General features: G+C 38.0%; 1 protein-coding gene across 1 annotated transcript; it reads left to right on the top strand.

Moving 5' to 3' along the window:
- Nucleotides 1–218: 218 nt before the first annotated feature.
- On the top strand, nt 219–11494 carry MONOS_15164 (uncharacterized protein; the record flags this gene model as incomplete). Its single annotated transcript, XM_067868025.1, has 4 exons — nt 219–247; nt 296–10102; nt 10814–11358; nt 11478–11494. The coding sequence occupies 4 exons, from the start codon at nt 219–221 to the stop codon at nt 11492–11494; spliced, it is 10398 nt and encodes a 3465-aa protein (XP_067724320.1).
- Between the last annotated feature and the right edge of the window lie 202 nt (nt 11495–11696).

Below are 11696 nucleotides of genomic sequence, written 5' to 3'. Positions count from 1 at the left end.
ATATTGTTGGAAAAAATTCGGAATTAGTGGTCCAGAACTCGATAATTGTTCAAAGTCAGCATTTGGGTTTTTTTTTCGTTAACTCCATGGGAACTATAATAGTGAATAATATTTCTTGTGTTATGTGTGAAAGATTTTTTGAAAATCATGAGACTTTTTCTTTTGCAATGTGTTCTTTTGGGTCCACGTGCTACGTTCAGAATTCGCATCTCCACAGTATGAGCGTTTCAACGCAATCGCATTTACTGTGTGATGGCTGCATTTTATCGAGTTATGTAAGGAATTGTATCTTTAGTAATATTTCATGGGAGGTAAAAAACGAAGCAAGAGTGATTCGCCACGTTCAGGAAGGCTTTATTGGGAATTGCCTTTTCGTAAATGTTGCGAATGGCTTGGATGGAATACTTTTCCCGACAGACGGAATAAGAAGAATGAGAGTTCAAAACTCAACATTTGACAATTGTAGCGGAAATTGCCCAACTGGGAGAAAAACTTACAGCACAGGAGCAATTGAGATCAGTGATTGCCCTTTAATATCAATAAATTCCTCAGAGGAGGAAAGAGGAGGTGCCATATATGTATCTGGCAATGCTTCTTGCACAATTAAACGATGTTTATTCGATAGATGTCAAATTGGTGCTTCAAACAACAGCGGAAAAGGCAATGGAGGAGCCATGTTCGTTGCTTCAAGTGCATTGTCTTTTACAGGCGAATGCAACTTTACCAACTGCGTTTGCGGATATACTGGAACAGCATGCGCATCTCTTTCTCTCGCATTTGATCATTGCCGATTTGAAAACGGATCCGGACAGCATTATGGTGGAATTGATTATCAGCCTCAATTGAATGGCACATATTTATCAGATGCAGTTTTTTTAAACAATAAAGCTGTAAATCATGGAGGTGCAATGTTTTTGAGTGGAGGAAACTTTATTGTGTCTGTTTTGTCAAATTGTTTATTCAGAGGAAATGCCGCAGGGACACATTCTGGAGTTATGCTTTCAACATATGGAAAAGAAACATTTGAAATAATTCTTAAGTTTCATTTTTGGGAATCGAATCAAGATAAGCAAGGATGCAGCGGATGGAATATTGATCAAACTTTCATTGGAAAAATTGTTCAAGGAAATTTTGTGAAATGTTATTCTTACAACATGAATGGAATAATTTTGCTCATTAATCGACCTGGCTATGGAGATAAAAGTGAGTGGATTCCTTCGCCCTCAAGTTTTAATGAGACTTTCATTTCTTCTGAATATGGAGACGATGAGTTTTCGATGTGTGGACATGCGGCACGTGAATGCAAAACACTTGGTTTTGTTGTTGGTAAATTGGGAGACTCTTTTCGAAAATCCCCGATATATGTGAAACGAGGAGAATATATTGAAGGCCCTTTGAACATTGGAGTGAAATCTGTGGAAATCTACGGAGAGATGAAGGAGAGAACTATTTTGAAAATGGATAAAATTTCAGTTGGAAATAGCTTGTTCATTGTTGGCTGCGGTTCTTTAAATATTACAGATTTCACATTTATTCCTGAGATATGTTCGTCTTCATTTTCATCGACATTATTTCATGTGAGTGAAGGAAAATGCAATATTTGTTCCTGCGTCATCACAAACCCTTCTTCGATGATAAACGCAGCAAAGCTGTCCACAAGTGTTGTGATTGCATCAAGCGGAAGAACTATTCTGAAAGATTGCATTTTTAAAGAAATGAAATTTGAAGCATGTCCATGCTTTCAATTCTCAGAACCAAAGTGCTTGAGAATGGAATCTGTAAATTTCGATGCCATAATCAGGGAAAGTGGAAGTGGAAGCATTATCGAATGCAACCTTGAAGAACTTCAAATATTATCTGTAAACAATATTACTGTTAATAGGTGCCAACTTTTAAATGGAAACGGAGGTGGGATTTATGTCAAGTTATGTGAGGGAAGTTTAATGAATATTGGTAATGAGAGCAAAGCAATTTTTGATAAATGTGTAACTCCTACAGATGCAACTTTGAAAGGAAAAGGTGGTGGAATATATTTGGAGCTTGATACCGAGGCCACAGATTTTGTACTTGACGAAGTGGAATTTGGTTCATCCAACAGTGCTTGGAAGGGAAGGAATATTTTTTTGAGCGCAATAAGTTTAACAAAAGTGGTTGACAGCTCACATTTTGTGTCTTGCATATCACTTGATAGGAACAAAGATGACGAAGCAATGGGATTCAATTGTGAAATCAATAACTATCCAATTCCTTTATCTTTCTATTTGATGCCTTTCCACCCTTCGCCTGCTTATGTGGGTGGATCTAACAGTTTGAATTTCGATCAATGTGGGTTCAGTGGTTATCCCTGCTCAACAATTTGTTTTGCAGTAAACTTGAGATTCAAACAGGTGAAGCGCGACATTTTGCTGAACGAAGAATTTGTGTGGAATGAGATTGTTGAAATGAATGGATTTGAATGGAATATTCATTCAGGAGTAAAGGGAAACAAAGTGAAAGTTTCATCAAACGAGAATGCTCTTGAAAATGGAATGATTACCGTGAGCAAGAAAACAACAATCACAAACATTTCCTTTGTTCTTTGTTCTTCTCTGTCAGATATGTCAGTCGCATTTATCACTTGCATGGCTAATGAAATTCACATTGTTGATTGCTCAGTCATCCCTCTGTCGAGCAGCGCAAACTATTTGATTCAATACTCCTTTATAACAGGCATTGGAGGAAAGATCAAGCTAAGTTCTTTTGAACAAAGCGGTTGCTTGACTATGAATCAATATGCGTTAATTTCAATCTGTAATCAATGCTCTCTTGAATGTTCTTTGTGTATGTTTGGTGGATTGAAAAGAAAAGTAGGAAATGGAGGATGTATTGAAGTTTGTGGAAGTGGAGGTGATTCCGAAAGGAGAAGAGAATTTGTTATTGATGCAAGCATGTTTTGTAACTGCAGCGTGGAAGAAGAAGGTTCTTGCGGTGGAGGAGTTTTTGCTGAATTGAACGGTGAAGAAAAGTTGATAATCAACAGTACAAGTGCTTTTGAAAAATGTTGCGCCCCTTCTTTAGAAGAAAATAAAGGAAAAGGAGGAGGAATAATGATTACGGTGAATGAAGTGTCTTCCACTTTTTCCATTGGATCAAGAGTGAACTTTTCTGAATCTATACCAAACGAGGCATTTGTTGGAAAAAATGTTTTTGTTTCGTGTGGAAGTGGATTATTCTTGAAAGATAAAATCAACGTCAGCTCTCTAAGTTTCTTTGATGTTATCTGTGAGCCGATGGACATTTTCGAAATGACTGGAATTGAAGATGGAAGAGAAAGCCCATTGATTCCACTTCATGTGTTTTTATGTTCACTTCAAACAACTGTAATTATTGATGGGGGTTTTGGAATTGATCATTCTCACTGTGGATTTGCTTCATTTCCATGTTTGTCAGTGGATTTCTGTGCAAAACAAAAATTATCAGCAAACGTGAATCAAATGATAATTGTTGCATCTTCAATCATTAACGATGAAATTTCAATCACATTATTCCAAGTTTCATTATCGTCAACTGCGGAAAGCATTCATGTGACAGTTGCTGATGAAGGAGCAGAAACAAAGAATACTCTTATTGATTGTTCACAGAACTTTGTTATTTCAAATCTAACATTTGATTTGCCCGAATCAATCCAGGAACTGCACACAAACTTTATTTCTTCTTCTGTTTTTATATCACTAACTTGTTGTTGCTTTGCTTTTTCATCAGAATATTCGGGCGCAACTATCGAATACTGTGCAATTGAGGTGAAGGAGGGTGACATTGAAATGAAGGAGATAACAGTAGATCCTGCAGTACTTTTTAATGCATTCTCTTTTATAACCTTTGATTCTGTTCACAGTGCAATGATTTCAAACAGTACTTATTCTGGATTAAATCGAGCAAATGGAGATGGCGGATGCATTCTGATGAATGAACTCGTGGGGAATGAACCATTTGTGCAAATAATTAACTGTTCATTTTCCTCTTCTTGTTACACAGGAAAGGGTTTAAAAGGAGGTGGAATGATGATGTCCCTTTTTAATGGAGGAAAATTATCTATTTTAGAGACATATCTTAATGGCTGCACTGTTCCTGAATCTGATAATGAAGATAACGGGAAAGGTCTTGGAGGTGGATTATTCATAAAGTTTTTGGATGATAGCTGTGCTCTTGAGTTAGACAAGCTTAATTTTTTGTCATGCAATGCTTGGAGAGGGCACAACATATTCGTATATGGAAATATTCTATACAATCTCATTACAACATCTGCTTTCAAATTCACTTTTGATAACATGGATTCGACGTATTTCATGGGTTATGAAAAACTTACAACAGATGAGCAGTTACCCATTCCATTGGAGTTGTATTTCCAAGAGTTTGGAAATGAAGGATATGTGGGAGGAAAAGGAGATCTTGGATTTGATCATAGTGGATGCGGATTTGAAAATTACCCCTGTCGAACAATTCCCTTCCTTATTTCATTGAGGTTTGCAGAAAACACATTGACTTCGAATATTGTCCTGCATTCTTCGTTTGTATTTGAAGAAGTGCTCGTGCTTGAAATGTTTGATGCAAATATTAGAGTGAGAACTGAAGGGACAGAGATTGCTGTGAGTTCAGAAGGGGAATGCGGAGGAGATGGTCTGATTGAAACACGAAATAGAACATCTGTCAATGGAATTTCATTTTCTGTTCCTCAATCATTCGCGCATGCTCAGAGGAAAAGCCTCTTGCTGTGTTCAAAAGGGATTTTGACTCTGACAGATTGCTCAATGAAATCAGCAACAAGTGAATCAACAATCTGTTTCGCCGCATGCGTAGGAGGCCAGTTAATTTTAATTAATTGCAGATTATCGCTGTTCGAGTTTTGCGAAGCATCTGCGATTAAAGTGCAAGGAAGAGAATCAATCTCAATACTGAATGGACTTGAGTTGAATAACGTGCAAAAAGATGGAAGACAAGGGCTAATTCAAGTTACAGACGGAGCATATGTGGAAATGATATATTCGAAAATATCCGGTCCGCAGCCATTCGGAAACCATGGAGTTTTAACTGTTGATCAGCTTTCAACTTTGACAGTTAAAAAAACTAATTTTTCTCTTTTAACAAGAGAAACTGAAAGTGGAGCTGTGATTGTTTGTGAAGTTGGGAGCGGAAATAGAATGGAGCTCACTGAATGTTCATTTTCCACAATTGCATGCCTTTCTGCAAATACGAAAGGAGGCGCATTTTTGGCGAATATTTATGAAGGAGGAGTGCTTGTTTTTGAAAAAAACTCTGTTGAGTCGTGTAAAGTGAATAAAATAAATGGACTTGGAGGAGGACTTCACTTGACTTTTCAATCAGCAAACGTGGACTATACAATGCGAGAGAATAAATTTATCGGAAACGATGCATATCTAGGATATGACGTGTATTTGGTGTGCCCCACACCAAGGCTAGCTGTTGACAAGAACAAATGGACAGGCTCGGCAGAGGAAGAGCAAGATGACAAAACTCTTTGGGCAATTGACCCCGAATTTCCCTCAGGAAATGACACTATTATGAAATACTTGTTTGGGCATCCAGACAGCATTATATATGTCAACACAGAGCAAGGGTTCAAAAACGAATGTGGTACAGAAGATATGCCTTGCTATGAACTTTCATATGGGTTTGAAAAAATGATTGGTGAAAAAGACACACTTGCAGTAATCGAATCATGCAAACTGGATGGAGAAATCGTTAGAGAGACAAACCCCATGACGATTTCTGGAAAGGGAGAGAATGGAAGTTCATTGACTGTGGGGGAATTTGGGCATCTGGTAATGGAAGTTGGGACAGATCTCTCTAGGATAACTATCGAAAGAATCAGATTTTCACTCCCTGTCTCTTCTTCGTTTGAGGAGCTTGTTTCGGTGAGAGTTGGAACAGTGTACTTTGTGAAATGCATTTTCTGCGGAAGCACAGATGCTCCTATTCACACAAACATGATGCTTATTCGTGGATGCGGAGGTTCAACGCAGTTTGATAACGTTGAAGTGAGTTATATTGAGTTTTTTGAAGGAAAAGGGGTTGCAATGCTGAAACGTGGATCTTTCTCAATCATCAACGCAACCATTGAGCATATTTCTTCAAGTGGATGTATTTTGGATTGTGGTGAATTGTCGAAAATGAATGTGAAAAATCAGTGTAGTTTTGTTGATTGCGCATCACATGATGACGGTGGAGCTCTGAAATGTTCATTAATAGAAAATGGTGAAATGAGCATTCAGAACTGTTCAATATGCAAATGCTCTGCAATTAAATCTAACAGCAAAGGAGGAGGAATCTTTTTAAATCTTCAAGGAGATTCCACTCCATTTTTCTCGTTTCAAGAGGTGAGATTCTCACAAAATGAAGCAATTGAAGGAAATGACATATTTTTGGCATGCTTCGATCTTAACAGTACTGTGACAAAAGAACGGTTTGATATTCTTCTTGAAAACGAAATTGGGACAGCAGCTGTAGATATGAAAGGGATGGACACACTAATGTTTGATAAGTCAATAGATTTACTTCTTTTTCTAATTCAAGGTGAGTTGGAGACCTCATTTATATCGCCAGATGGATATGATATTATAGGATGTGGGAAGAGTGAATATCCTTGCAGGACTTTTTGGAGAGGATTCAAGAATTTGAAAACTGATATATCTTCAAAGGAAATACGAATTAAACAATCATGCATGATTAAAGACTCTTTTGACGTGTCTTGCTGCTTCATAAAATCAGATGATGTTGATAAATTTGCTTCAATAGTATTTTCTGAAGGAATAAATACGGGTGCTAGAAAAGCTATTTTTCAAAATAGTGATATTTTAAAATTTGAATGGATAGCATTCGATCAATTAGCTCTGATTTCCAATGAGCAACTGGCAATGATATTAAATATCGGAGTACGGTCTAAACTAAAAATATGTAATTGCACACTTAACGGGATTTCAAATGAAATGAAAATAAAATCCACATTTGTGTCATCAAACGGAGGATCAGTTGAACTTTCAGATGTTTGTGTAAGAATGTTTGTCTGCGAGCTTGCGATGTTCAGTTTATCATCTCAAACCACAATGAAAAATTGTTCATTCGAAAGTGTGAGCCAGGAAAAAGAAACTGAAGGTGGAGTGGTTCAATCTATTCTGGAAGACGGTGAAGAATTGCTTCTTGATAAAGTCCAAGCATCAACTTGTGCATGCACTACCCCAAATGGGAAAGGTGGATTTATGAATTTGAATTGCTCCTTGGCAGTTAATAAGAATCCATTTTTGTTGAAGTCCACTTATTTTTCTTCGAACAATGCAACACTCGGGAAGAACATGTTCATTGCGTCGTTCAACTTGAATTCATCGATCACATTGTCCACTTTTGCATTTGATTTCGATGAAATGAAGGATGATAGAAATTTATTTGTTGGAAGTGATAAAAACATTTGCGATACGGACCTGTTCAGATTCTTGGTGGAATACAAAAATGAGACTGTGTTCATATCATCAACTGGTTACGATGTTGCGAGATGTGGATCAAATGAAGATCCGTGTAAGACACTTTGGAAAGGGCTGAGGCAATCCTCTGACGTATTGAGCTCAGGAGATAAAATAATATTTGTGATTTTATCTGCATTTGTGAGAGAAAGTTTTGACCTGTCTGGATATGTAATTGAATCAGCAACTTCTGTCTCAGAAGAATATCAAAAGAAATCAATTGTTAAAGTTGAAAGAAAGCAAGATGGGGAAAATGTTGTGATCAAAAATCAAAGAAATTTCACAATAAGAATGATCGCGTTGGTTGCTGAGGAAGCATTTATGAATGAAGTTGGAAGCATTATATTAAACGAAAACGGCATCGTCAAACTGGAAGATTGCTGCTTTGAAACAAGAGGAACTGTCGAAAACAACCGCTATTTCTCGTTTGTTTTGATCGAAAAAGGCGAACTTCAAGCTTTAAAACTGCTTCTCTCACAAGGTTGTCTGGGAAAATCAATAATTCGCCTTGAAAGAGGATGTATATGTGATGTGAATGAGTTTGGAATAGTCTGGACAGAAATTTCAGAAGAATGCGTCATTTCATTTTACGAAGGAAATAAAGCTAATGAAGAAGCAAAAACCCTTTTGCGAATTACAAACTCGTCAGTGAACTCGTTGTCTGGACGAAATTCTATTCCTTGTGTTATAAAAAGCAATTCTGCTTCGCAAGTTGGAGTGGAAATAAACAATACGACATTGGAGATGTGTAAGGCATCTGCATCTGTGAAAGGAGGAGTCGGATTCATAAATTTGGATCATGGAGGAGACTTTTCAATGAGACATTGTAAGGTGATTCAATGCGGATGCAATAACGACGAAGGTCGAGGAGGAGGACTTTATCTTGCAACAGACGAAAATGGAACAATGAATTTTGTATTGCAGAATTCAACCTTCAAGGGAAATAATGCAAAAATAGGAAATGATATATTCATTGAATGCGTTTCTATTTTCGATCAAATAAATGAAACTCAATTCAGAATGGATCTTCGGGATGGAGCTTTCAATAGAATTAACGCAATATGGGGTGTGGATAGAAATGCAAATTCTCCAGTTGATTTAATGGATTACATCACTGTTCATCAAGCAGATACGATAATTGTATCGTCTGCAAGTGGTAAACTGGGAAGGAATGAGAGACAATGCGGAACAAGAGACCTGCCATGCCTCTCGCTGGATTACGCACTAACTCATCTCACAAGTGATTTGGAAAGTAGATTACTTATTGACACAGAAGGATTGATTGCAAAAGAGATGCAACTTGTGGATGTAGCATTAACGAGCAGAAGCGGAAACGGATGCACAATTTTCATACTGAATGGAATTGAAATGCTGTATGAAAGCCTGATTCAAGTATATGGAAATGTCAGCATGTCTGGATCGAATTTTCCGTTCAATAAAACTTTCTCTTCAACGCATCAATATCTGATTTCTGTTGAAAGCGAGTTACTAACTTTAAAAAAGTGCTCACTTTTTGCACAGAAAGAAACTGACAATGAGCCTCTGCCTTTATGTCTGACTCTTCTATGTGTTAGAAATGGATGGCTAGTAATATCTGAGTTTGTGGTTGGAGATTTCTGTTTTTCATCATCACCAATAATTCGAATTAGTCCAAAAATCTCTCATGTGATAGCAGAAAAATTGAAGATGAATAACATTATATTGAGGAACGGAAGCGCAATTCAATTTAATGAATCTTTTTCTTACGAAAAACATGAAAGAGAGGAAGCATCCTCTTCCTTCCAAATTTCGGCATCAACATTTGAAAATATTACTCAACTTTCTGAAAGAGCAATTGTTATTGAGGCGGAGTTTTCGACTGGTGAAATAAATCTCGTAAATTGCAGCTCGAAGGAGTGTGTTGGCGAGCACATTCAAGGAAGCGTTGCTTCGTTCGGAATGTGTAGAGAAGTTGTAGTAGAACTATGCACATTTGATGGAAAGATTTATGAACATGGAATAAATGAAACAAATGAAAAATTTAATGAGATCTGTGGATGGAATAGTTCCATGATAGAATTTTGCAAAACATCAGCTCACATCAAAGATACTATATTGTCAAATTCATCGCATGGGGCAATGCTTATTAAGGGAGGAGAATTGAAGGTTGAGAAGGTTGAATTTTCAAATAACAATCCACGTATTGAAATATATCCTTCATTTAGAAGAAACCTTGCATGCACAGATAACGCATCTGTTGCCCTGCTGAGCATAAAGGGAGGAGATGGACTTTTTCCAAACTCATCAATGTGGATCTTGAATGATGGATGCGATGTGAGTGGGATTGCATCAGAGAGATTATCATCCTTCTTCATTCCAGAGTTGAAAAGCATTGAAATGGAAGAGATGGGAACAGAACTATCTGTGAAGTTCAAAGGAAAGCTGTTGCTCCCATGCAATTTATCGTTCATGGTTGTGAAGCAGATTGTGGATGAAAAGCAGATTGAGAAGCATGGATTTGGTGAAAGTGGATATGTGTCGGAGACAGAAGTTGAAGGGAGATTGTCAAAAGAAACGATCATCGAAGCAGGAGAAGGTGTGGAAGTGAGCGTGTGCATTTTATTTGGAAATGCTGATTCTCCATCGGCCACTGATTCATTTATTCTGAAGAACAGAAGTGAGACTGATCCAAAAGGAGAAGGAAATCTTGTTGAGGGAGGAAAAGAAGGAAAATCGATATGGCCAATAATTGTGATAATATTAGCTGTGTTGTTTTTGATTATTCTTGTTGTTGCAGTTGTTCTGGCGGTTCGATGGAAGAAGGCAAAGAATGAAGCGGAAGATCTGAGAGAGATTGTGAACGATAACATCAGAAAAGATCCGAAGGCATTTGAGATGGTAACGATGGAGATGTCTCCAGAGGAGCAATGGAGGAGAGCAGAAAGAGAGGCAGAGAAGAAAAATGATGAGAGGATTAAGAAGAGGGTGTATGACAAGACGTTGGGGCATTCAGAATCTTCAGAGCATTTGTTGAGTGAGAGTGGTTCCACTGAATACATTCTTGGGAGAGATTCAGACAAGATTCCAGATTGGGCATTGGAGAAGGCTGATGAAAAAGAAGAAGAAATAAGAGAGAGAACTCCATCACCTTCCATTTCATCCACCTCAACAACTGATTCAGATTCTACATTTGTTCGATCAGAGTGTCTGTGCCCAACCACCTCATCGATGTCGAACTTGGTGGATGCAATGGCCTGTTCATCCCCTCATGAGAAACTGATTGTAGATTTGAGGGATTCATTGTTCATGTTGTTGCATGGAAGGAATGCAAAGAAAGAGATGGTGATCGGCACTTTGCAGGAGAGAGAGCAGACAGCTGCTCAGATTCTGTTCTGGGTGGCCAATCTTGCGCTGCATTCATTTGAGAATGAAGAAGACGAGCTGTCCTCCCTTGCCAATCTGAGTCCACATATTGTGTTGTTCTCAGAACATATGGTGATTTGTATTGTGATGCACTCTGACTTATTGTCTGATGATTCATCATCATCCATCTCATCATCAACTGTTGTGACTTCTGCAAGTGATGATGATGATGACTCTCTTCCCTCATCAGCTTTTGAGGATGATGAAGACAACAGGAAGGAGTGCTTGAAATGGAAGGCGCCGGAGCTGCTGATCAACAAGAAGATGGATGCAACAAAGGAGTCAGTGGCATTCTCAATTGGGATGATGCTGTGGGAGTGTCTGACACTCCAGATCCCTTTTGGAGAATACGAAGCCGAAGTTGCTGGGCAGAAGATAGTCAATGGAGAGAGACCAAGTGTTGAAATCATTGGTGAGAGCAGCTTGAAGGGTTGCGTGATTTCGAGTTTTGCGACTTGCCCATCAGCGAGGCCAACACTCACAGATACAAAAAGAGTATTTATTGAGCGTTTTCCGGCAGATGCTGTTGTGCTCACAATGTCTGATGCTGTTGATATTGAGCAGTTATCGGATCGTGCTGATGCATCTGGAAGGTCTATTGAAAGTGACAATTCTTCGACACTCATAAGCTGAACTGTTTCCCACACGACAACCGCAATGTTGTGACTTCCAAAGCAGAAACTGCAAAATTGAAATTTCAGTAATTTTATTTAATGCGAATGAAGCCCCAGAGTCTGTAAAGAAAGTGATTTTTTTTTTTTTTTTTTTTTTTTTTGCATTTTT

Source organism: Monocercomonoides exilis (assembly GCF_001643675.1).
Source record: "Monocercomonoides exilis strain PA203 chromosome Unknown scaffold33-1116896, whole genome shotgun sequence".
NCBI lineage: Eukaryota > Preaxostyla > Oxymonadida > Polymastigidae > Monocercomonoides > Monocercomonoides exilis.
This window is presented reverse-complemented; position numbering and strand designations above follow the sequence as displayed.